Source organism: Schistocerca piceifrons, chromosome 8 (assembly GCF_021461385.2).
Source record: "Schistocerca piceifrons isolate TAMUIC-IGC-003096 chromosome 8, iqSchPice1.1, whole genome shotgun sequence".
Classification (NCBI taxonomy): Eukaryota; Metazoa; Arthropoda; class Insecta; order Orthoptera; family Acrididae; genus Schistocerca; species Schistocerca piceifrons.
The window spans coordinates 321,950,347-321,977,931 of record NC_060145.1 but is presented as its reverse complement, the minus strand read 5'-3'; the positions used below and the strand labels follow the sequence as shown (position 1 = coordinate 321,977,931).

Sequence of the window (27,585 nt, the reverse complement as noted above, 5' to 3'; positions counted from 1 at the left end):
GCTGTGGTATCCATACCTGACAACTGAGAAGCCTTCAATTTCTCATACATCCTATTGTGGAGTGTGAGCGACTGATTTTTGCCCTGTTGAGCTGGCAGTTATTCAGATCAGAAATGTGATTGAATGTAATTAACCATCTGTTGGCTACATCTGGCAATAAGTGAAAATGTGAAAGAAAATTGGCACCAAATATGGGGTTGGTGGCGTTTGCAACTATGAATGTGCACACGGGCTCGAATGAAATACCTAAATTGACTGTTCATGTCCGTTCTCCAGGTTTCGATGGCCGACTTGTTTGCTGCTGTGAGTCTGTTGCAGCAGCATGATAGGCCTGACATTTGCTGTTTTGAATAGACGCTAACCCTAGAGTCAGAATCCACCAAAAAATTCTTGCTAGAGATGCAGTCATGTACAAATACCTCTGTGATTGTGCCCTATGTCAGCATTGCATATGCCAGCTGCCTTTCCACATTCTTATGTGGAAATGCAAGCTGTTGGTGATGGACATCAGTGTCCTTTAACGTCTGCCGATGCGGGTAACAGCAGGATGTAGTGGAGTGCTGTTCGGCTTCCCCAACACACCTGTGATACCAGCACCACTGATTCATATCTATCTCACATGTATATCAGTCATCTTTCTTGCCCACAGTGTGCTTCTCTAGAGTACGCTCCGATAATCTTAGATTCATGCGTGCTTTTTGTTCCTCCAACCGTTCTACGCTTCGTTCTTGCATCAGCTCTGTAGAGTGACTGCATAACTTGTTGATGACTTGTGCCACTTCTGTGCCTCTTCCTTGATCATTATAACTCTTGTTTCCAATGGTGGCTCGTAGGGGAACTCCCGACAGGATATTCACTATGGCATTTACCTTCTCCGCTACCTCCCACAGTGATAAACCTTTATACTCAGCTATTTCTGTGCGTGTGTTCACAGGCTAATTTCGTTGCCAAAGCATGCCTACTGAAACAAATCTGGTCCTGTCAATGCAAGTAAAGCCCACATAACTTGAGATGGAGATAAGTTACCCATCGGTTCATCGTTAAAAGCCCACTGTAGTCTGGGTTCCAGCGACAGGATATATTGCTGTGTAAATGCCTCTTTTGATGTGATCTACCGACGGTGTGGTCGGGCATCTTTTATTTTCTCTGTCACAGCATCTTCTAAATGTGCCACCATGATGATGTAGTGACTCTCCACCTTCAGGAAGACCCTTGAGGTTCAATGAAAATTATTGAAACGCAGTAATCCATGATGATCCACATAAGTGTACTTGAGAATTGGCAAATGTTGTGATGGATCATTAAAATCCTATCATCATACGACATTTGCGTGCAATGGGGAAGGTTCAAAAATTGAGAATATGGGTACTGTATGCTCTAAGCTAAATCACATAAATCAGCGAGTGGCCACGTGTGCCTCTCTGCTTGCTCGTCACCAATTGGCTTATGAAAAACACTAACCATTCCTATCTTTTATCGTTATTGATGAAGAGAAATGGTGGCTATATTCTAATGTAAGGAAAGGAAAGGAATGGTTGATTCCAAACAAAGTAGCAACTCCCCACACGAAGACCTGCATGCATCCACAGAAGACAATGTTACGCAATTGGTGAAACAGCAACAGCGTGGTGTACTGCAAATTGCTCCCCTGAGGTGTAGGGATCAGTGCTGGCATTCATTATCAGCAAATGAGGTGTCTTACAGACACAGTTCAAGAACAACGACCAGGAAAATTGTGTGAAGTGATGTTCCTCCACAATAATGCCCATCCACATTCAGCTAGATTGACAAGAAACACTGTACAGGAGTTGGGTAGGGAAGTTGTTTCACACCCATTTTATTCACCGGATCTTGTGCCCTCAGACATTGGAACAGCTTTCATGAAACTTCCTTTCCAGATGAAAATCTTCTCTGAACATGGCTCAACAAGTTCTTTGCCTCAGCACCACATGACTTCTACATTCATCGAATCAAAAAGTTACCCTAATGTTGGTAGGCTGTTATTGATGACAGAAGTCTCTGTTATGTGGAAATTGTTGTGGAGATTTTTAATGCATCACACCAAGCGAGGTGGGGCCGTGGTTAGACACCGGACTCGCATTCGGGAGGACGACGGTTCAATCCCGCGTCTGGCCATTCTGATTTAGGTTTTCCGTGATTTCCCTAAATCACTCCAGACAAATGCCGGTATGGTTCCTCTGAAAGGGCACGGCCGACTTCCTTCCCTAATCCGATGAGACCAATGACCACGCTGTCTAGTCTCCTTCCCCAAAACAACCAACTAACTTTAATGCATCACTCTGCATCCTTTTAGTTAAGATTCATATCTCTAATATCTTATGTTTGAGCCTCCATACAAGAATATATTGCTCATGAAAAAGATTCTACAAATAATTAGCTGCTCTTGATAAGATTACTAAAGATTTCTTAGACATATTTGCTAACTGCTGCATTATATCTCTCACTTTTTCTTTCTTTTTCTTTTTTTCTTTTCTCTCTCTCTCTCTCTCTCTCTCTCTCTCTCTTTCTCTCTCTACGTAATATTATCTGACTGAATTTGTGATTAACTACTAACAATGCGTTTAATTTTAAAAGAATGAAATATATGGCCAGATAAAAGCCACACATTGTGGTTTGTATTTTGTGAACACTTACATCAACTCATATGCTGCTTTGACAATGACATGGGTATTCTTACTGCCTTTCTGTTTCTGGCAATCCATTTCAATTATATCATAATTTTGCAGTTTTAATGGTATTCAAGTTTTTTTTTTTTTTTTTTTAAATTTAGAATACTGATTTTATGTCCATGATAAAACCTTACATGATGAAGAAAAGTATTTGTTAATATTATGCTTGTCTCTCAAGGTTCATCAGTGATGGTCCGGCAGACAGTGTTAGGTGGCACAAACCAATTTGGACTAGCTCAAAATGGAACTTGTGCTGGTCAGAATGCTGGACGCATAGGTTCTGCACAGCTGCAACACTCTGGGCTATTCCAGAAAATGGAAAACTCTGTGAGTATTTACCATAACATAATGCTTTTTTTGTATTTATTTTAAATATTAAGTTTTTAAATGTGATCATTGTCTTTATTTAAGTTATGACTTAGGTTTCTGTTTAATTTTAGTTTCATACCTCATTGACACTTGTGGTCTCCACACCAAAAGTTGGTTAGGTACTAGCAGTGCGCATAAACTACAGAATGGCACAGAACTAAGGATGCCATCTAATGAGGCAGTGCACAAGGCTGCTAGCAAAACCCAGTACCTATCAGCAGCTACTGCAATGAGGCTGAACAGACACAACAACAGTGATGAGTCAAGCATGATCTACCACCCAGAGGCATCTACTAGTTGATCTCTTAAGCCACTCATAGGTCCAAAAATGGAATAAAAAATCTCTGAGACAGCCAACCATAAATTACATCCATGAATTGTTGATGAAAGATATTTCAAAGATCATCAAGAAGATAATAGAAGAAATAAAGAATGCAGCACAAAAATCACTGTGACCAATACAGAGACTCTTAACGCATCAGGAGGAATAAACTCCCATAGAGAGATGGAATGTATTAAATGAGGGAGATTCTACAAAGATGCAAAAAAGAGTGGAGGAGAACATCAATGAATGATCGTGACCAGAAAAGGAAATCGACCTATGAGAAGATCAGAAATTGACACAAAATATTGGACTCTGAAATGATGTACACAGGAGAAAGGAAAACACTGACAAATCAACTTAGATTCACCACAGGATCCAAGAAAGCAGACTGAGCTGGAAGCAGCAGCCAAGGTGGCCTGGCTCTACATAGAGAGACTAAAAGAAATCATCAACACAGAAAAATCCTTGAGAGAAGTGATATTGGTGAAAATATAGAATGTGAAGGACTCCAGCATGGGGAGAGGAAAGCCTTCAAGATTGGCTTCACATTCAGTTATCCAGAAGACACGCAAAGAACAGACTTCCGGTCCAAAGGAATAGCCATAACAAGAAACAACTTTTGAAGATACAAAGGCCACTGGAGGGGGAGAGAAGATACAGCTTTTGGAGATACAGAGACACCAGAGGGAGAGACAATAACCTTACCTACAAGAAAATCTAATTACACCTGAATAAGAGCATAAACACCAGATTATGGAGCATCGAGGGAATGAAAAATGCACTGCCTTTCGCACCAAAGGAGATAATGGATGAAACTGATGTTATAACTTTTGTAACTGAAGTTCACAGAGATCTTTCTTACTGAACCTACACAACTTGAGGGTTACTATGCTATAAATTCAGTGGCACAGCCAGTCGATGCATGATCAATGGGGGGAACTGCATGCTTCCTAAAGGGCAAAGCAGAGAACATCAAAAGAATTATCAAGGAGGGTAATATGGTAATAATAAAAACTACCATAGTAACAGTAATAGGCATATACAAGGTGATTTTTCCACCGTGTACATACTCTAGCAATCGATCAATGAGAGGATATGGAATGAAAAAGGTCTAATGAACTTATGTCTGAAAATGCGTGGTTTACATTCTGGAGACCATTTATTCAGTCATACATTGTTACAGAGACTGTGGTCTGATACATGCTGTACCATCAGCCACAGCTACGGTATGTGTTGAAAATGTGTTTCCATGTGCCTCAGCACATGTGTGTATATGCTGTAGCATGTTCTGTCTCACACATTCACATCAGCTAGGCTGTATCTTAACAGAATGGATACTCTGCTCCAATGTCTCCACATCTGGAATGGACTCTGCATACATGATACTTTCAAGATGGTCCCATAACCAGAAATTGCAAGGGTTAAGATCCAGTGAATGAGTAGGCCATGTAACTGGACCCCCTCATCTGATCCATCAACCATGTAAGACACAATTGAGATGTGTCCAGACATTAATTGCAAAGTGGACTGTAGCACCATCATGTAGCAGCCACATAATCCTTTGAATCATCAATGGGACTTCTTCCAGCAGGGGAGGTGAAGTCACCTGCAAGAAACATGCATAGTTCTATCCTGTTAGGTGACGTGGGAGGAAGACTGGTCCCAGAATACGGTCGCCAATTATCCTGACCCACACAATCTGTCTGTACCGATGCAGATGATTCACTGTCACCATACCATGGGGGCTCTGCATACAATACCACAGGTGACTGTTACAAAAGTTGAAGATACCACTCCATATATAGGTGGCCTCATCTGTGAATAGGATGGCTGAGAAAAATCCTAGAATTGTGGTTGCCTGGTGAAGAAACCAGTGATAAAACTGCTCCTGATGTGGAAAGTCTGTTGCTAGTAAGCCCCACACACGGTGTAAGTGATAAGGGTGGTAACAATTGTCATGGAGGATGTTCCACACGATCGTCTGGCTTACCTTGTACTAGCTAGTCAGCTGCCTGTTACTGACATAGTGGTTGCCTTCCACAATGTTAATCACATTTTTCTCCAAGTCTGGTGTCGGAACATTTTGGGTACATCCTTCATGACCTCCTACTTCCTGAAGTGACCCTGTCTCAGAGAAATGGCAAAACACTGTTGCAAACATTGAATGCTGTGGTTGTTGTTGGTCTCCTGATACAACCTTGTTGCCTGCCACTCTTTGCCATTTGTCTTTCCATAAGTAAACACCATATCGGCAATCTCTCAATTTCAATACAGAACCATTGTGTACAATGCTGTATCACATCCATTACAAGGTGAGTCAGCAACAGATATACACACATCAAAAAAAGTTTTGCATCACCCCAGTTCCCAGAACTCCTGAAGATAGACGTTGACTGTGGATATTGTATCACAGACATAGTCCCTTTGACTGTTCAAACATGTCACTAAACTGGCCCAAAGGCGTAAACAACCATGCATGAGTAGCACCTATTAGACGGAGGGTGTCCAACAGCTGATCAGTTCCAGTCATTCCACCAGGAAGGAGGTACACGGCTCGTGTTGTCTGTAGTTCATCCATTCTTAGGCGGTCCATACCGTGGTTTTATTGTATTTGCATTGTTACTTTGTGCCAGGTAGAGCTCTCATCAAGGGAAGTGTCCAGGCGTCTCGGAGTGAACCAAAAGCGATGCCTGTTTGGAGGCAACTTGGTGAGGCAGAATGCCTTAGACACACTGTCCAGTGAGTGCAGCATGGTGGAGGTTCCCAGCTGATTTGGGGTGACATTATGTGAGGCCAACGTACGCTACTGGTGGTCAGGGAAGGTGCCGTAATGGCTGTACAATACACGAATGCCATCCTCCGACCGATAGTGCAACCGTATCTGCAGCGTACTGGCGAGGCAGTCATCTTCATGGACAACAATTCGCGCCCCCATTGTGCACATCATGTGACTGACTTCCTTCAGGATAACGACATCGCTCGACTAGAGTGGCCAGCATGTTCTCCAGACATGAACCCTATTGAACATGCCTTGGATAGATTGAAAAGTGCTGTTTATGGACGTTGTGAGCCACCAACCACTTTGAAGGATCTACGCTGAATCACCGTTGAGGGGTGGGACAATCTGGACCAACAGTGCCTTGATGAACTTGTGGATAGTAGGCCACGATTATTACAGGCATGCATCAATGCAAGGGGACGTGCTACTGGGTATTAGAGGTACCAGTCTGTACAGCAATCTGGACCACCACCTCTGAAGTTCTCACTGTATGGTGGTACAACATACAATATGTGGTTTTCATGAGCAATAAAAAGGACAGAAATGATATTGACCTCTATTCCAGTTTTCTGTACAGTTCCAGAACTCTCAGAACCGAGGTGACGCAAAGCTTTTTTTTTTTTTTTGTGTGTGTGTGTAAGTTCTTTAGTCCATTTTTGTTCTGTATCCTCTCATCGCTCAATCCCTTGAGATTGTACACTGTGGATAAAGTCAGCTTTTATATACATGGTGTCCACAGTTAAAATTCCAGTGTCAACACTGTAGAAAGAGAAATACTGTTCAGAGTGACATCAAATTTGGGGGGGGATTCATGAAAACTTTACCAATAGCCGGCACTGTTAGCGTCTTGACATAAAGAGGGCAGCTGCAAATGACAGATGAATTTCAATATGATAGTTGTGGTTTGAGTTGCATATTGCACAATCCATACTGTTCAGTGTCCAGAACAGCACAGGTTGGCAGTCAGTGTTGTGGCTCTGTTAGTTAGGTAGGCCCATCCACCAGAGCTAGATCATATCACATTGGATGAGAAAAATCCGTCCTTAGGCCAAAAGCGACATAAAAAACAAAATGACATTGGTTTCTAATTGTTGTGAGAGTGGCACAAGAAATGTTCAGTGTGCCATCAACCATTTTCTGCCGCAAGCTGAAATCGAGAAACAGCATGTTCTCCAATAGATTGGAGTGTCTTGGGCATCATATTCAGAATTTATTGTGCAATGCGTGCCTTCGGTTCAGCTATGTTCACCATTGGAACACTGAACACATCTTTCCAGTAACCCCACAGCAGAAGTCACACGGATTAAGATCAGGTGCTCTTGTGAGCCAGGCTGTAGGAAAATGACAGCTGATAATTCTAGCATTTCTTAAATGCCTGTGCAGCAGCCACTTTGCAGGCTTGGCAATGTGCAGAGGAGTGTCATGTTGCATGAAAATGGTCCTTCCCAAAATTTCCGTGCTGTTGTAGGGTTGGAATGATGTTCATGCAGAAAAGACACTCGTAGTGTTTACCAGTGATGGAACTGGTAACAGGACCCACATGTGGTATAGTTAACAGGACCTGCAGCACTCATCTCCCAAAAAAAATGGGCCCTATGATAAATGATGATGTCAACCTGCTCCACACAGTCACCTTCGCAGAATGAAGCAGTACCGGTTGATTTGTGTGTTGATTTTCTGTTACCTATATTCTGCAGTACTGCATATTGCCATATCATTTGAGATGGAAATGGACTTTGTCTGTCCACAAAAAGTTCCATGGCCATTCATTGTCCACTTCCATGCAAGCAATAAATTCCAGAGTGAACATGGATGATTTTGAATGGCTAGCAACGCAGTATGTTTCGTAGGATTTTATCCAGCATGCTCTCAGGCATGTCCAAAGTTTGGGTAATTCCCTGTCCACTCTGTGTTTGCACACCACTGCTCAACCCTTCCTGCAAAGCTGTGGCCGCATCTTCAACAGATGTGGGATCAACTGTTTCCCTCCTTGTGCCACGCTGCACTTCAAAAGAACCTATCTTTTCAAATTTTGTGATCATTTTCTCCATGCCTTTTTTCATACCCTTGAGTATCTGGAACTTCTGCAGAGCCAACGGTCCATAGTCACCCCCTCATGGAGATGGTCATATTAGATGTCTCGGATGTTGATATTCCAACACTTCTAGCGCCATCTGTTGGTCTTTCTTCTTCTTCTTCCCACCCCCCACCCCCATTATTATTATTATTATTATTATTATTATTATTATTATTATTTTACATTTCTCCCTGTGTCAATAATGTGCTGCTCAAATTTGATGTCATTCTGAGCAGTGGTTTTCTTTCTACAGGATTTTAAAACTGGAACTTTAATTTTGGACTCCCTGTACATCCAGGTGTACCAGTTGAATATATTACAGATATGGCATCAGAAGCCAGTGACCAATTGAAATATAAAGCAAATGTTGTACTAGCCACAGATCTTAACTGTAAATCAGATCTTAACTGTAGAATCATCCATACTACTCGAAACACTAGAAGAGGAAGGTTTCAGAGCAAAAATAATAGCACATAATGGAATCAGTGCAACTGTAAAGTGTGACAGCAACTCACGCTTTCATTTGAATCAGGTCCGCAACAAATGGGATTCACGATATCCAGTTTTATGGCGCTATACGATAAGCTCATTGATTCAAAGAAAGCGTATGGGGCCTGAAGATGGCAAAATGAATTGCCATAACTGGTTGAGTTCCAAATAAAATAAAATATCTTTAAGTGTACAGCTGTTGATAAAGTTTATTGAATTGAAAAAATGCAATATAAGTAGTTAAAGAAAGAACCTGGTCTGAGCAGGTTCTGTTTGATCAGAACTGGTGGGGCTGCTTGCAGTGTCTTATGGCTAATTCTGTCGAGGAACTCTTTCTAATAGTTTTTAGATGATTCTGAGTAGGGCAATTAAACAATAGCTTTGAGGTCTATTATGTTCTCATGAGATTTTAGTATAGCTATAATATTTGATTTTTCATCATTCTTTCGACAAGGTAGCAGTTTGACATTCTGCTCCACCTGTACTCAACATTTAGAGTTTTTTATCATATTTAATTTATTGAAACTATTTTGGTGTTTGCATAAACATTTCTTAATCCATAATTTGAACAGAAAAAAACCTTCAAAGTATCCAAATGCTTTGCATCATCTCCTTCACCTATCTGGAAGCAGCTATTTTCTTAATGAGCTCCACAATATCAATATCTCTGCTATATTTGGCGCCAAAATACGCAGCATGTTTTTCAAGATACGATACAGAGCTTTCATTTAAGGGAGGGATGCCATTTGGACTTGTAATTTTTTTGTTTTATTTTTTTACTCATATTTCATTCTCTCCTGGAACTTAGTTTTATTGACCCAGTTTAACTGGCATTGGGGCAGGAGGATACCAATTCAGAATAATGACTTGTCTCATGGCACAATATTTTTGAAATTGCAGCCTTTATGTAGACACAATAAGGAGTTTGCGGACAGTGGTACTAGCAAGACTGTGCACCTCTGATTCAAGGTATTTCTTGATGGAAAATTAAAGTTAGATGAAATGACATGATACGTGTTAAATGTTTTCCATTTCACCTATTGATTCAAATACTTTGAAGCACATTCTAGCTCAGGAAGTCTTGCTGTGGCCTTCAGTTGCCAGAAATCAGCAAAAACTGGAAACCTTCAGTCAAATAGCATGCTTGCACACTCCTGTGCCAAGCTTTGAGATCCTATAATACTGCAGTGAAGCAGCAGCAAAACCTCCAGTGTTGAAATGAGTGAGGTGTGTAGATGATAGCTGTGTGGGCCAAGCACACTGTTGTCACATAAATTAAGCTACTTCTGTGCCCTGCTGAGGAAAGTACCAGTAACTAAGAAGAGAAAAGCTAAATAGGGAAGAATAAGTATTGGAATCTCAAAATGAAGACTATAGCATTGGTACATTACGATTCCTTATGAGAGGCTTAAACTTTTGTATATATAGTTTTCCTCCAGTGTACTGTAGCTTTGATTTTCAGTAATTTAAGTATCACTTTGAAAATACTTGATATAGGAACTAGAAATTAGATTAGTGGTTTATCCAGTGATGTTCTTTAAAATGCATTGAACAGTTTTCCTTAATTACATAAAAATGATCAATAAATTTGAAAATATGTAATAATTTTTAGTAATATTTACATTTCATATAGTTTTCTTTCCTTTTAAGAAACAGTAAGCTAAAAAATATCTTTGTCTTTACTCTATACCAACATCATCTTTGAAGTTTAGTGCTGATCATTTACCCTTGTCTTGAGAAGAACTGAAGATTAGTTGCGTTTTTGAACCTCTCAAAAATAAAAATCTGTATTACCTATTGCTCTTTAAAAGATTTCTTATCTTGCTATTTTGATAGAATCCAATAGTTGTGACTTACTAAACTGGCTTCAATCAAACCAGGATATTCTTTTGATATATTTTCCAGAACTTATGGTTCTATATGATTTTTGCAACATAAGTGTGTACGTACAACCTGTATCTGTGTATGGTTTCTAGGTACCATTGTGCATATGTGGAACCAGTTTCCATGAATTTTTGAGTTTCTACAATAATTTTTTGTTCCTTTAGTCTGTTTCAGACAGATCTCATTCTAATGATGTGTGTGATATGAAGTATATTTCTCACAGATGATAATGTGTTTTGTCATTTTTATTCCTAGAGGACTGTTAATATGCACAACTAAACTAATGTTTTCCAAATATATCCATATTTTCTCATCATCTAGATTTTGTTGAGCCTGTTGTTCAATTTTCCTATGTAATGTAGAATATATCTATTCTTGGAAGACATTTGTGACATAATTACTCACTGCAACCATGTTATGTGCCTCTGATGTTGAGCTTACAATGAACATGAATCATCAAATCGTGCATATGCACAGAAGGAACTGTTCTTAAAATATCTACAAATATATCTCCGTGGTTGATGTTTAGCTAGGTTTCATGTAGAAATGGTTCTGTTTGGGGGAAAAGAGAAAATTTCTCATCCAGGTAGTGCAAGACTTTTAAAATATAAAAACACACTTCTGTTTTAATGTAGTTCTCCTCTAGGTTATTGACCCCCTCACCTCCAGCCCTGACTAGATTCCATCTGTGAATTGCCTCTATGTAAGGTCTGAAACGTACTCATCTATGTGCATTGGACTTTAAATAATTTCCAGCCACACATTTCTTCAAATGTTAGAACAGGTGCAAGTTAGAGAATGAGGACTCTTGTGAATATGTTGACTCTCTCTCTCTCTCTCTCTCTCTCTCTCTCTCTCTCACACACACACACAATCTCTCTCCATCCCTTTATTATTTCTTTCTTTCTTTCTTTCTTTTTTTTCCCCCAGATACACCACTTTTTGCATTGTCATGAAGAAAGAACATTAGTTCAGAAGGCTTGCATAGTAATTGTCAGTCATTATTTTACACCAAATCGTGCATATGCACAGAAGGAACTGTTCTTAAAATATCTACAAATATATCTCCGTGGTTGATGTTTAGCTAGGTTTCATGTAGAAATGGTTCTGTTTGGGGGAAAAGAGAAAATTTCTCATCTAGGTAGTGCAAGACTTTTAAAATATAAAAACACACTTCTGTTTTAATGTAGTTCTCCTCTAGGTTATTGACCCCCTCACCTCCAGCCCTGACTAGATTCCATCTGTGAATTGCCTCTATGTAAGGTCTGAAACGCACTCATCTATGTGCATTGGACTTTAAATAATTTCCAGCCACACATTTCTTCAAATGTTAGAACAGGTGCAAGTTAGAGAATGAGGACTCTTGTGAATATGTTGACTCTCTCTCTCTCTCTCTCTCTCTCTCTCTCTCACACACACACACACACACACACACACACACACACACACACACACACACACACTCTCCATCCCTTTATTATTTCTTTCTTTCTTTCTTTCTTTTTTTCCCCCAGATACACCACTTTTTGCATTGTCATGAAGAAAGAACATTAGTTCAGAAGGCTTGCATAGTAATTGTCAGTCATTATTTTACACTTTACAAGAAAATCAGTTAGGAAAATTCCAACTGGAACTTATAAAATGCTGACCACAGTGTGGAAGATGACATAGATCCCATGGTTTTTTTTTTCATCAGGGCATTTGGCTTCCACTCTATATTTTGACTGCTGTTCCATGTTTAGTGTGAAATTGTAGAACCAAATTCTATTGTTAACAAAATCGTTATCAGTGATTAATAATGTTGATCACCTTTGTCATCTTTGCTTGTGTGATAGCTCTAATTGTTATAGAGTGTGTGTGTGTGTGTGTGTGTGTGTGTGTGTGTGTGTGTGTGTGTGAGAGAGAGAGAGAGAGAGAGAGAGAGAGAGAGAGAGAGAGAGAGAGAGAGAGAGAAATACTTTTAAGTCATTGTATACTCTTAACTATTAAAATTGGTCCTTTTTGTTTTGCATGGGACACTGCAGAGAGAAGACTGTGTGCGAGTAAGTACACCTGTGCATGCTGGATCTCAGCAGAAGCAGCTGCATCAGCAACATCAGATTGCTCAGAGGCAGCAGCAGCAGCAACAGCAACAACAACAACAACAACAACAACACCAGCAACAACAGCAACAAGCCCATCAACAACAACAACAACAGGTCTCAAAGCAGGCCAACAGCAAGAAGCAACAGGGATCAAATATGGCTGTTTCTGTGACTTCTGGTGGAAGTACATGCACCACAGCTGTCACTTCAACTGCTCCAGTTGACACTAAACCGTTACCTGCTTTTGAGCAGGCATTTGGGTCTACTGAGATTGGTCGTTTCTCACATGAGGGTTTTTTTAGTAGCATGCAGCAGCAACTTCAGCAGCAGCAGCAGCAACAACAACAGCAACAACACCAGCAGCAGCAGCACCAGCAACAGCAGCAGCAACAACTTCTGCACCAACAGCAGCACCAGCAACAGGTCAGTCAACATATGGACTGGCCACCAACCTTGGTGGACCCCTCTGCATACTGCAATTATTATAATGACTATCACAACACAGGTTTCAGCTCTTACCTGCTCAACAGTTTCTAAAAGTGTGCTGTGTGCAATGAAGTGCTCTTTTTTTTTTTTTAACTGAAGCTGAAAATAAACAATTGTAAGGGTGAGCCTTACCAAATGGTATAGTGTTTACAATGACTGAAGAATTGTCCGCAACTGCCAAAACCAACAGACATAAAACTCATCCTAGCACAGTTTTTAGTGACATACATATTAAAGCCCTGCCTATGATAAATGATGTAATACTATAGATGGTTATGCCCAACCTTTTCAAACTAACAGTGAGAAACTTTTGATAGAGATAGACAAATGCCAGTAGCTGTGATCACACCAAACTATATTGCTGACTCCGTTTTAATGAAATCAGTGTTTTTAATTTCAGTCCTACATAATTACAAGCCTCATAATATTAACATAAATCCCTTGTTGACTTCCAACAACAATATCATGATTTACACAACTTCATTTCAAGGTTTCCCATATTTATATAAAATTATTTCATTAAGTAAATGAAAACCATGTCAGTGTTTGTCAAGGAAGTGGGATACTTTCAGAAATGTGCTAAGACATTTCAGTTAATAGATTATTTTGAACATATAATATGCTTCATGTACAGTGAGTCTAAGGAACGAATGAAAAATAATTGGTGTGTTATGTACATGAGGGCAGCCTTCAGTATAAAAATCAGACAATTTTTGTTTCAAAAATGTTACCCAAAATAGGGGTCAATGTAGTGAAAACCTTCATGTTACAAAATAATAAATAAACCCATCATGACTGCTCATTGCTTCTCTGCAAGCTCAAATAGCCAATGAAGACACAATTACTGCATTATCTAAATTTTTATTTAACTCTGCAGAAATGAGAACAGTTGAATTATTGTTTTCATATTTTTATTTGTCAATGATCTCCCTAATCATTAACAACAGAGTGCACCTAAAGGCTATGGACAAATGATGTATTTCCATTTTGGTTCCTGTCAGCTATACTAGGGCCTTTGATTACAGAAAAGGCAACAGAGGAAGAATAACATTTCCAAAAGACTACAGTAGTAGTATCAGCTCTTGTTCAACTACAAAAACACACCATATTATGAAAATATGAATTTACAGGATAATTCATGACATAGTAATGATTTAAATAAATATTTTCTTCATACTTGGCACCACAACCACATCTTTGTTAAATAAAAGGGGCGTTGTTCCACCGAGGTTAAAATTTCAATGGTGTGTTGGGTATACAGCTTAGTTGCTGTTTCCATCCTGCACACAGTATTTCAATGACTGATGTAATTACCTTCTTCAGGTGTTGTGAGATGTGCAGTTAAGTGTACTTGCTGTCTTGTTGCAGTCCAAGCGGTCATTTTCTTCAGGTGTTGCAAGTTGTGCTGCTAAGTGGATTTGCTGCCTGAACTCTATCCAGGCAGCAAGTAAATTTAACAGTGCAACTTGCAGCACATGAAGAGGAGGACATGGTCGCTCATTGAAATAATGTGGATAATATGGGAACAACAAGTTGGTTGTACAGCTGGAAGTCCACTATTATTCAGTCATGTAAAGGAAATTGGAGGGATCGCAATTACTAAATTTTATCTGGAAGGTCTTGTTGGCCACAGTGCACACCTCTAGTTTCAGATTACAAAATCATTCCCAAGTGTGAAAACATTTTGAACTGTGAATATTTGCATCAGAAACCGTATAGAATAATGCTTCTCTACATTGTTTGGCTCTTCAGAGTTGTTCTATGTGGATTCATAGATTAGCAATATTAGAAAAAGAACAGATTGCTACTCACCGTAAAGATAACATATTGAGTTGCAGACCGGCACAGTGAAAATACTGTCACACATTTACTTGCCAAAGCCTTCTTCAGAAAACACACACACACACACACACACACACACACACACACACACATATATATATATATATATATATATATATATATATATATATATATATATATATATATATATATATATATATATATATATATATGTGTATGTGTGGATGGATATGTGCGTGTGTGCGAGTGTATACCTGTCCTTTTTTCCCCCTAAGGTAAGTCTTTCCGCTCCCGGGATTGGAATGACTCCTTACCCTCTCCTTTAAAACCCACTTCCTTTCGTCTTCCCCTCTCCTTCCCTCTTTCCTGATGAGGCAACAGTTTGTTGCGAAAGCTTGAATTTTGTGTGTATGTCTGTGTTTGTTTGTGTGTCTGTCGACCTGCCAGCACTTTCATTTGGTAAGTCACATCATCTTTGTTTTTAGATATATATATATATATATATATATATATATATATATATATAAACAAAGATGATGTAACTTACCAAACGAAAGCGTTGGTATGTTGATAGACGCACAAACAAACACAAATACACACACAAAATTCAAGCTTTCGCAACCCATGGTTGCTTCATCAGGAAAGAGGGATGGAGAGGGAAAGACGAAAGGATGTGGGTTTTAAGGGAGAGAGTAAGGAGTCATTCCAATCCCGGAGGAGGAAAGACTTACCTTAGGGGGAAAAAGGACAGGTATACACTCGCGCACACACACACATATCCATCCGCACATACACAGACACAAGCAGACATGTCTGCTTGTGTATGTGTGGATGGATGTGTGTGTTTGTGTGTGTGTGTGTGTGTGTGTGTGTGTGTGCGAGTGTATACCTGTTCTTTTTCCCCCCTAAGGTACGTCTTTCCTCTCCCGGGATTCCAATGACTCCTTACCCTCTCCCTTCAAACCCACATCTTTTCGTCTTTCCCTCTCCATCCCTCTTTCCTGATGAAGCAACCGTGGGTTGCGAAAGCTTGAATTTTGTGTGTGAGTTTGTTTGTGTGTCTATCAACATACCAACGCTTTCGTTTGGTAAGTTACATCATCTTTGTTTTTAGATATATTTTTCCCACGTGGAATGTTTCCCGCACACCTCACACGCATATGACTGCCATCTCCAGCAGCTTGGACCAGAAGCATTCTGTCCTGAACTGCCTGAGATGGTGATCATGTGAGCATGCGTTGAGCTTGCCTGTGTGTGTATGTGTGTGTGTGTGTGTGTGTGTTTTCTGTTCTGAAGAAGGCTTTGGGCAGAAGCTGTGGGTGTAACAGTCTTTTTGTTGTGCCTATCTGCAATTCAACATGACATATTTACAGTGAGAAGGAATCTATTCTTTTCCTAATATTTTTGATTTCCGGTCTGGGCTCTCCTTTCTTTGACTTCACAGATTCATAGTGTGCTTCAGTGTTAACTGCAAGAGTGGGCTCTGTAACCTTGTAGCATGAACAACAATATCTTTCTGATAAAATTTTAATCTTGGTGGAACAATATTGCCTCCAATAAATTCAAAATGATGTGTTTGCTACTAAATTTTAATCTTGGTGGAAAAATGCTGCCTCCATTTAATTCAAAATGGTGTGTTTGTTACTAAAAGATATAATCAGCGTCTTGAAGAGTTTGCAGTTAAAGGGAGAAGAAAGAGACTGGACTCTTAATTTCAAACACTCATTCTTGTCCAAAGAGCAATTTGTCATAAAGGAAGGATGAGTGAAGCACCAGTTTTCACTTTTTGTCAGCATTATGTATTGATCTCCATTCTGTCTGCAAATGATCAGTTGTTGTTTCTAGTATTGCTGATATCAAAATGAGAGATGAGAGCAAATTCAAGTGTTGATTCCATTTTGTTTTCCTGCTTGTTTCTTTGCTGCAAGAATTCCAAGAAGGCAAACAACCAAAGTAAGAACATACTTTTAGGTTATTCATAGCAAATTTAGGGGTTGATGTGGAGACAAGGGCAGTATAATTTGGCACTAATTTCCTAATATATCAAAAGTTAAATATCTACTATGAAAGTTAAAGAAGAGAGAGAAAAAGAGAAACCAGTTGCAGTCCGAGGATGTCATAAAGATACGCTGCCCATGATAGAATTATGGAGAACTGAGACTCTTATTGTGCTTAGTTTTATTATAGCTCATTACTTTCGTGCGGCATCTTTCTTACACAGGAGCAGCAGAAAGTGCACTCTTAGCAGAGATGTTATCAGTAGAAGCTTCAATAGACATAACTATCAAAGAGAACCTTCAGTAGTCTGCACACATTATTGTTCATGAAAATATACAGAGGTTTTGTATTTGGCTGTAGAAGGTTCTGTAAGAAATCAATTTTTGTTCATTATTAACCCTTGAAATCAAGATCATACACATTATGCCACACATGCACATGTGAACTCATTACAGAGCAACATTGTGCAATAGCCATATCATGCTTACAGTTCTGTTCATTTAATTTTGAAAGGTGCAAGTGTTATAGAGACTCAGTATACATGGGAACAAAAGTCCTGCAATAATGAATAATTTTATTTCACTGTGTCTGATAGTTGTAAAAAGTTTTCCTTAATACAAAGATACTCCCTGCAAGTTGAAAACCTGCTCTATCCATGCTCCTACCAATTAATCTATATTCTCTCTTCTCTCTCTATCTCATCCCTCACCCTTCCCATCCTCACCCCATTCCCTCTTTGTAGCATTTCTCCCCAAAATTTGGAGATTCTTGAGAAAGGATATAATACATTTAATAATGAACACATTACACTACACACATGTCTACATATTCATCATAGAAATGATGCAGCTATCAAAAAATGCACCATCACAGTATCTTCCATGACCAATACAAAAGAACAGCTGACTTTAATGTAATACAACTGCATGAATAAGTCCTCTGGAAATTAGCTTTGTGTTTCATGATGTAATATTTTTTTTTTTTTTTTCTTGTTTAGCAGATCAATGAAAGGGTGGGATTTACTTGTGTAGCAAATACAGTGACTGATTAAAAAAGTACTTTACACTGTGTAAAGTGGTTTAGTTATATACTGTGGCATTGTTTAATGCTGATATCATCAGTATACAAAAGAATAAATGCTGGGTAAAAAGGAACATTCTGCAAATATTTTAGAAACTGTAACTTATTTGAAAATTGTGCCTTGAAGTGAAGGACTGGAGAAAGAGCACATTGTTAATTCAAAATAGTGAACATTCCAGCATGATAATCATTTGTGACACTCACATATCCAGCCATAAAATTTATAATATTCAATTTCAATCTCTCTAGTTGAGCTCTGGGTGGAAGTGTTATTGTAGTCACAAAATCCAATCCTGTTCATTAAAGGTGTACTTCTGGGGACCAATTACTGTTAAAAGTCACAAAAGCCATACCAATTTCTTCCACCATGTGGTAATCTTATGTATTATTCATTTAACATATTTACTGAAATATGAATAATACTTCTCTTAGTCAAGTCACATTCCTTGAGAAGTATTTACAATGTGTTTCAGAAAAAATTGTGTAACATATTTCTGGAGACCATATGTTAAGCTGAATATAACTGTGTTTTGATGACAGATTTTTAATGTTGAATAAACTAAATTGAACAGTGGCTGCATGGATATATTTAGTGTTCATGTGGACAAAATATAGCAGTAAATGGTGGATTGGGTGCATTGAAATTCTGCTCCTAACCTCTCAGTATTGCTATGCTCCACTAATTTGCAAATAGCTGCATTATTACTGCAAATATTAATCTTACTGCTCTTAAAACAATTTAATTTTAAATATAACTTACTTCATAACCTTTAAGTAACATATAATCTCATGTATTATTGAAATAATGTATATTTTCCATTTAACATTATGAGAATCTCCAGTGTATCTATCTGTATTATTGATAATGTTTCTACTGGTGGGAATTTTCTTTGTTGGCCAAGTTAGTGTACTAAGTTCTGCCTGTCAGTGACTGATATTTTGAAGTAGAATGGTGTGACTCAACCCATAAATCTCAGACTGCATATAAGACTAAATAAGTACATTAACAAACAGCTTGAGTGGTCATGATTTGGCTAATAGTGAAAAGAGAATTTCAAAAAATTAAACAAAAACAAAAATTACAGTATATAATCTTTTAAGAGATTATCTTTACTATTCTTTTTTTAATATTCAAATTAAGGACAAAGCAGAATAGTCCAACCATTTGAAATAATTTCTTATGCTGCTACTGATTATATCATGCCTATCCTAACTTTTTCTAATTACACTCTATTTGTCTGTGATGATTTCAACATCAACAGAAGTTAAACAGTAGCCTTTCTTGACTGCACTGTTCAGATTCCTTAATGATATTATAGCTCTCACTTTAGACTGGCTAATCATCGAGAAAGGCATTTTGTGTGTCTTGGTGGAAGAAGAAACACAATGATGTAATGAATGAAACATTACTAACTTGATGCTCTTTGGGGAATTAATTTTAAATTCATATGCAGTATTTGACATACAAATTACAATATGTGAAGCTGTGAACATTGTTACAGTGTTAATGAGAAAAATACAGAAATTCTATTTCATAATTTCTAAAACTTTTGTCAGCACATGTGAATGTATGCTGTGCTCTATCTTTGCAAAAGAAATATAAGACATCACTAAAAGTGTACCATTAATTAGAGATGCAGGCATTACATAGCATTTCAAGCATCTTTATTCATGATTACCTCATTCTCGTTGTTTGCTGTATGATAACAGTGGTGGCTTTAAAAAATTAAAAGGAGACATTGCTTTTTTTTACATTCATGAAACATATACCAGTAGTGACACAGATTCATCCACAAAACATAATAATAGAGGAAGTATGAGTCTCCTGTCATAAAATTCCTGACAAATGATAAAAGCAGTACAATCCGTTTTGTGTTGTGTTTGAAGCATATTTAGAGAGGGCATGGCATCTGATTATGAAACTCAGCTTTATTCTGATAACTGGATGGAAGGCAACAGGCTCTATTGTTACTTTTCCTATCTTTCTAGTCACTGCTAACATACTTCTGCTGTAAACAGTATTTGCACTGAATGTGCCAAGAGCATCATCTCCGTTAGTGTACTATTTTTTATCTATCAGGTGTTGGTGGATTTAGAAGTGTGTCAGCTTGAAAAATACTATGTAGCTCTGTGTTATTTTATAATATTAGTATTGGATATTTGAAACTCATCCAATGATTACATCTAAACTAAAATAGCACCTGCATTTTCCACAAAAACTTCAATATTTCACATGAAAATGATCATTCCATTCAGTGCATTTGTTTCCTCATTTTTATAAGACTTCAAATAATTTGTCATTATAGAAGTAGTGCATGTAAGTTTTTTGTTCTGATATCTGCAGTACAAGTGTTAGTGCCAACTGAGAAAAACCACCATGCATTATGAATTGTAATAAATGAAAATTAATTAAACACACATGTGAAATGTATGTATATATGCATATATTATACATATGTACATAGTCAGTCATGTTTTGCATGTATTGTAGACATTATAAGACAACTTTTCTCAAGTTTCTCTTGTTCGTTTTTAACATTTTGAGCATTGAACATAAACTGCCTACACTCTTGAGGATGATAGTTACCTTTCTGAAATAATACCTTCAATGTCACAAAGAATAGACTTCCCAACATAAATATGAAAACAGATGTCTGAAAAAGCATGTGTAGTCTGAAACTTGGAGTGCCTTATTTATTGGTGAAACTCATGTTTTTGAGAGCTAGAATAATAGCTTACATTAAGATACATTTTAAACTCATGATAATGCAGAGAGCTTTAAGACGTGAAAGTGAAGTGAAGAAGTTTAAGATTTAATGCTGGAGCAAAGTACTCTTTGATTAGAATTACACTAGAAGCAGCGAGAAAATTAGGTACTTTTTCTAGAGTTCACTAGCAAACAAAGTTTATATAGTATAAATATATAAAAAAGTTGATATATATGTAACTTATTCATTTGAATGATGGTTGCGTAATGCAGCAGAGAAGGTGCTGTGTCTGTGCATGAAGTAAAGAACTTGATTCATGAACTCCAATCATTAAGTTCTGTCCTACTTAGTTTAAGAAAGCAACCAATTATTTGTCACTAGTTTTATTCCATGGCTCTGTGCTTCCTTGCCTGAAAGATATTTTCATAGATTTTTGTGGTAGATTTTTGTCTCTGACTGAATATGTGACAAGTGTTTATTGCTGAAGTTTCACCTGATGATTTACATTCAGGTAAAACTTCTTAGTGAATGGCAAAATATAAATAATTGTTGAGGACTTTACAGTTGTCCATAGCTTGTCAGCTTTGCAGGACATTTATGTGTTTGATAATTTTTAAATGTCAGAAATATGTCCTTTGAATGGGTTTTCTTCCTACAGTGCCTTACAAAGAGGCAAAATCAAGCAAAAAGACACACACAGTAAATTCATAAGAGAAGCAATGTGTGGGACATTCAAGATAACCATTTTTCACTAAAACAAGCAGTTCACAAAACTGTAACCTAATTGTCACTTTCTGCTGTTCAGCCTAGTTTCCATACAAATATTTAAGACTTTGTTGAAAAAGTGCTGGATTTAAGATTTAAGTGATTAGCATGTGCCATAAAAACTACATTTATTCATTAGTTGTGTTTGTTATTATAAGGATGTTTCTGTTTTGCTCTTTGTTATTAATGTAAGAAAAGTCATTTCTTAGAAGTATGATGGGCATCACGATTCTAGAGTTCCTTGCCAAAATATTTTGTTGGCCTTTATCAGAAAGTAAAAATATTGTGTCACATAAAGAATAGTGTTACTGTCCGTACCGGTATGTAATTTGATTAATGCGAAGAACCTGTTACCTATTGGAGGGTAAAATTGCCCCTTTTTGTTTTTTAATTGCAGCATCTGAGTTTATTACACTTTTTGTTATAGATTTGATAATTTTTGTATTTTTATTACACACTTGTTAATAACAGGTCACTAGAGTATAAGATGGTAATGTTCACTGAACTGAAAACATATTGTTATAAAAAATGTTGATACTTGAAAATTTTGAAACTTACTTACAAATGAGTCGCTATTTAGAATTTAGCTCTAGTTCTTCCAGTACAGTAACTGTGTTATTAGCATAGTAACTGCATCTATGTTGTGTACAGTTTATTTGCTGCTCCTGAAAAAAGGAAACTCCAGTATTCAAAATGTTCCAAAATAAAAAAAGCTTACATTTAATGACAATATTAGTATTATTTTAGGAAATTTTGAAATGTAACACATTTTATCATTTTACAGAGTTCAGAAATAACATTCAGTGACTTGTATTTATTATCTTATTATTTAAGTGATGAATATTTTAAAAATTAGGTAGCAAGATAAAATTGTATATTGACTTAACTGCATAACCTGTGAGGTGCAATAGTTAATATAAAATTATATTTTTAGTGTGAAAAGGCAGTCACTGCCCATTTATTCAAACTATTTTACTCATATAACTTTTTTTGCCTTTATTTTGGAGAGAAAACTTATTGAAATTCAATTTAAATGAAACATGCAATGATTTATATTACTTTAATATATTGTTTATTGCTTAAAATTTTGAACATTTAAGAACAATATAAATATTACCATTAAGAATCTCGAAACACCCAAGTCAATCTAGTAAAAAACACCAGCAAAGAAACAGTGTACAAATGATTTACCAAAGTTTGATGTTAATTGTGTATTCCTAAATGATATATAACTATGCAGTGTTGGTTAAAATGCATATCAAAGTGATATCATGCATTTAACATTGGAGGTAAATAAATGTATTGCATCTACTAAAATACATTATTAATCTGCCCCATTTCAGAATATCCAAATTTCATTTACAGCTTTGTTTTCTTCTTTTTTGTGCTACATGTAACACAGCTGCATTGATGTAGGTCCATAAGAAAATGGAATTCACCTCTCAAATTCTACATTACACTTTTTCTGCATGATTGTTAAATTTAGTGTAGGGGCAGGCATTTAAGCTATCATTATGGGGGTCTGTCTAACTTTACTTACCATATTTACCTGAGTGTAAGATGACCCACCTTTCTTTAAGAGGCTCCTTGAGAAAAAATATTTTTTAGCATATTCTGACTAATCAGAATTACAAAATTTTTTCTGACGTAAAGGATCACACCTTTTCGAAATTTGTGCCATTTATTGACTGTCTACATTTTGGTTATATAAGGAGGAATAAAATAAACAAAAATTGTTTACATTAGTTTTTATCTTTATTGCCTTTTTTGTTTAATTAGCCTGTCGTTTGTGGTATTGCTGTTTTAAGTCATCATTGTCATCATCTTTACAGGACAGCTGTGGAACTTATATAACCATTGTCACAGACATTTGGCTATCTCTTCTGTATGTAATGCAATTTCTGAGGTTGTCATTACTGTGGGACCCAAGAAAACAGCTCCAGTTTTTTCTATACTCATGTGAGAATGCTACAATGTCTCTTGCTTCCAAACATATCATCTATTGTCTACCACCACTCTCTCATTGGCTGTGTAGAACCAACAGCTCACAGGCCCCCGGTTGTTCCCGTCATATCTCATAGTGAGTGTCGACAACATTGCTGCACAAAATACAGACATATACCACTGGCCCCCATCTAGACTTTTAGCATCTCTTGCAGAAAGTATGCTATTGTCGAGCATTTGTTCAATTTTAAAGTCAATTCGATTCTGAGTGCAAATGGATTCAGGCAAACTGCATTTTGAACATGATAGATGTTCATAAAAAGACAAAGTATGCTTTATACATTCTCATGGTTGCCTGCACAACAAAATTTCTGCCTGCTCAACACTTTCCTCTCTGCATCTCTGCACTTATCATAGCTCTCAGCCAAGCTGGGTCACTGTTCCCCCTCCAACTTTCTGTTGCTAGTGCTATGCTTGAGCAACAGTGAAACGTGTATGGAAATATCTTCCAGGGTACACATCATATGTAACAACAGCAACTAATACATAAACAGATCACAATGACTATTCAGTCCAATTCTCAAACTTTCTGTTGTCCTGTGATTTAGTGATGTCTATTCATACTATCTCTACAGTGTGTCTACTGCTGTAATTAATTCTCACGTCAACAATTACATTCCATTTAATATAATTTATTTCATTTGTTAGACATTTCATTCTGTATGAAATGATAATTAAATGGACACCCTAGCTGCAAACAGGCGTTGATGTACTTCATTGGGGACATGTTGAAAATGTGTGCCCCGACCGGTACTCGAACCCGGGATCTCCTGCTTACATGGCAGACGCTCTATCCATCTGAGCCACCGCGGGCACAGAGGATAGTGCGTCTGCAGGGACTTATCCCTTGCACGCTCCTCGTGAGATCCACATTCCCAACATGTCCATACCACTACATTCGTAGTGCGCCTATTAGATGTTTGCCCATCATACTCATAACTCGTGGCAAATTAATCTAACAAGTTCCGTACGAGTTCGGGCATAGCGTGTGCGTTCGCACAAGAAGGTCAATGGCCGGGAAGCCATATTTTAACTATTTATGACGGTAGTATCTGTTCCCGAAAGAACAGTTACCGTGGATGACCATGCAGCTTTGCTAGGAATGAAATGATAATTAAATGGACACCCTAGCTGCAAACAGGCGTTGATGTACTTCATTGGGGACATGTTGAAAATGTGTGCCCCGACCGGGACTCGAACCCGGGATCTCCTGCTTACATGGCAGACGCTCTATCCATCTGAGCCACCGCGGGCACAGAGGATAGTGCGTCTGCAGGGACTTATCCCTTGCACGCTCCCCGTGAGATCCACATTCCCAACATGTCCACACCGCTACATTCGTAGTGCGCCTAATAGATGTTTGCCCATCATACTCATGTGGACATGTTGGGGATGTGGATCTCACGGGGAGCGTGCAAGGGATAAGTCCCTGCAGACGCACTATCCTCTGTGCCCGCGGTGGCTCAGATGGATAGAGCGTCTGCCATGTAAGCAAGAGATCCCGGGTTTGAGTCCCAGTCGGGGCACACATTTTCAACATGTCCCCAATGAAGTACATCAACGCCTGTTTGCAGCAAGGATGTCCACTTAATTATCATTTCATTCCTAGCAAAGCTGCATGGTCATCCACGGTAACTGTTCTTTCGGGAACAGATACTACCGTCATAAATATTTCATTCTGTATTAATTTTCCTTCTCGTTTCATCTGAATGTCATCATCTTGTTCTGAAGCTGATTAAAAGCTGGTAATGATTTTCTCTGGTATTCTAATACATTGCAGCAACCGAATTTCTCATTTGTGATCCACATGGTAAATCATTAGTTTCTCAAAATTAAATTAAATATTACCTTAGGTTCAAAATCAAGTAATGTTTTTCGAAGGACAAGATTTTCACCTTAGAATGTTACCTTTGCTTAAAAAGCAGTATAAATGTATGGATAAAGTATCCATACATGTACGAGAACTTTTATTGCAAATCTGTTCAAATATGTTTGTAAGTTGATGGAATTTAATGTTGTTTCCTCCTGTGTTTCACAAAATTGTCAATTTTCAAGCAGAGCATTATATTGTTGTTGTTGGTAGTTTATAGTTTCCCATGTATTGCTTGCACTAGTGTCGCGAGTCAAATGTCAGATGATTGTTCAAGCTAGGTCAATTCTGTATAAAGCATTTCGGTGTACTGAGAAATCTCGAGCCTTTTTGAAAGCAAGTATTGTTTGATATGCCCTACCCTTCAGGATTGTTCAAAAGAAATTTGTACAAAACCTCAGTAGCCAAAGCGTTTCCTGTAACTGTAAGATGACCCTATATTAATCTGTTAAACAATGTAAAAGCATTGTCCTCAGTAGCAATAGTTTGTGAATGTAAGACGACCCTCTATTTTTGAAATGACGAATTTGGGAGAAAACCTCATCTTATGATTGGGTACATTTGGTATTTTTAACATATTTATTGTGCTTGTGCATTCTTGTGTAGCTACTGAAATGCTCAGAGAAAGCAGCTGTCTGTTCACACAGATATAATAGCAGATACAAAACTGTAATAGATTTGCCTAATAAAGAAAAAATAATGAAAGAACTGTTTTCTCATAAAAAAGATAGGCTAAATTCAATTCGCAATTAGGAGGAATGGGAACAGTACACCATGTGCCAGGAAGAGAGAACAATACCTCATTTCAAGAGGTTACTAATAACAGAAAAAATACTGACACACTAAATATCTGGTCTTAAGCTGTTGTTACCAAAATAGCACAAGGTATATACAGTAATATGCTCACCAATTAAAAATTCCATTATATATCAATAGAAGACATTAGAAAAAAATATAAAATATTAAATCAATGAGTGCAGCAGCAATTTTTCTGACCATGAAGCATTTTTTTTTATAAAAGCATTGACAGCTGTGTTAATTTCATAGATCTCACTGTCCCCATGTTGTCCTTACAATCATAATACTTAAATAAGAATAAATTAATATTATTCATCTATAAAATATATGTAAGTAAATAACCTACAGGCTAACTAAATATCAATCAGTGTCCATCTCACTCCACACACACACACACACACACAGAGAGAGAGAGAGAGAAGAGTGAAGAGAAAAGATACACAGCTGGTCATCAAAATTGCAAAACCATGAAGTATAGAAAATAATGATATTTTACTTACTATACATAAACAGTCTAGTAGGAATACATGATTAAATTAGAAGGTGATTTTGGGCTATACAGGGCACAATTTGGTACACAGAGCTTCCAACTCAATCAGCAATAATGGCTCTAACCTGGCCCAACACTGAGTCAACCTGAGCCTGGGCAACAGATAAGGGAATGCCATTCTGTGCTGCTTTAATGCTGTGACTGAGTCCATCAACAGTAACAGCCAGCGAGTTGTGGTATGCCCATCTCTCCACAACCATGACTATATAAGTTTACAATGGTTGAGGAATATGGAGAATATGCAGACCATGGAAACAGTCGAATATCCTTGATATTGAGGTAGGTCAGGACAGCAGGGATAATGTGCAGTGTTATGTTATCTATCTCAAAGATAACATCATGATGACTTTGAAGATGGCACACAACCAAAGAGCTTAACACTTAAAAAGATAATGGCTGCTTTCCAAATTACATCTGTGTGAACCAGAAACGATCATCCCGTGTACGCAGTGCATCTCATACCATCACTCCAGGTGTTCAGCTTGCATGGTGATGACAAACACAATCTGGCCATGTATGCTCTCCTTGTAGCCTCCACATGGATACATCTATCAAAAGGCTGTACATGAAACCAGGACGACTCTGAAAAAAACAGTACTGCCATACTGTGTCCACTGTTGTCATTGGGTGCACTGTTGTTGGTACACCTCTCTATTATGCATCAAAGGAAGCCACAACAATGGTCACCATGCTGATAGCCCATGGTGCCCCAGGCATTGCACTATTTGTGTGGTAACTTATCTTGTTGCAAACAAGCCAGTTTCCTTATTCAAGGTCTGTGAGGTGGTTGTACAATCCTGCATGGGAAGTCCCTTAGGATTGTAGC

General features: G+C 37.8%; 1 protein-coding gene and 1 non-coding gene across 2 annotated transcripts in view; one reads left to right on the top strand and one right to left on the bottom strand.

Annotated features, from left to right (window-relative positions):
- Positions 1 to 14,076, top strand: part of LOC124712319 (transcription factor SPT20 homolog) — a 260,275-nt gene extending 246,199 nt beyond the window's left edge. Inside the window, exons 4-6 of the mRNA XM_047242613.1 lie at positions 2,869 to 3,017; positions 12,638 to 13,032; positions 14,061 to 14,076. Of these exons, the coding sequence (XP_047098569.1) occupies positions 2,869 to 3,017; positions 12,638 to 13,032; positions 14,061 to 14,076 (560 nt within the window). The remainder of the gene's footprint in view (positions 1 to 2,868; positions 3,018 to 12,637; positions 13,033 to 14,060) is intronic.
- Positions 14,077 to 24,720: 10,644 nt separating this feature from the next.
- Positions 24,721 to 24,795, bottom strand: Trnat-ugu. The gene has a single exon. It is a non-coding gene; the product is annotated as a tRNA-Thr (tRNA).
- Between the last annotated feature and the right edge of the window lie 2,790 nt (positions 24,796 to 27,585).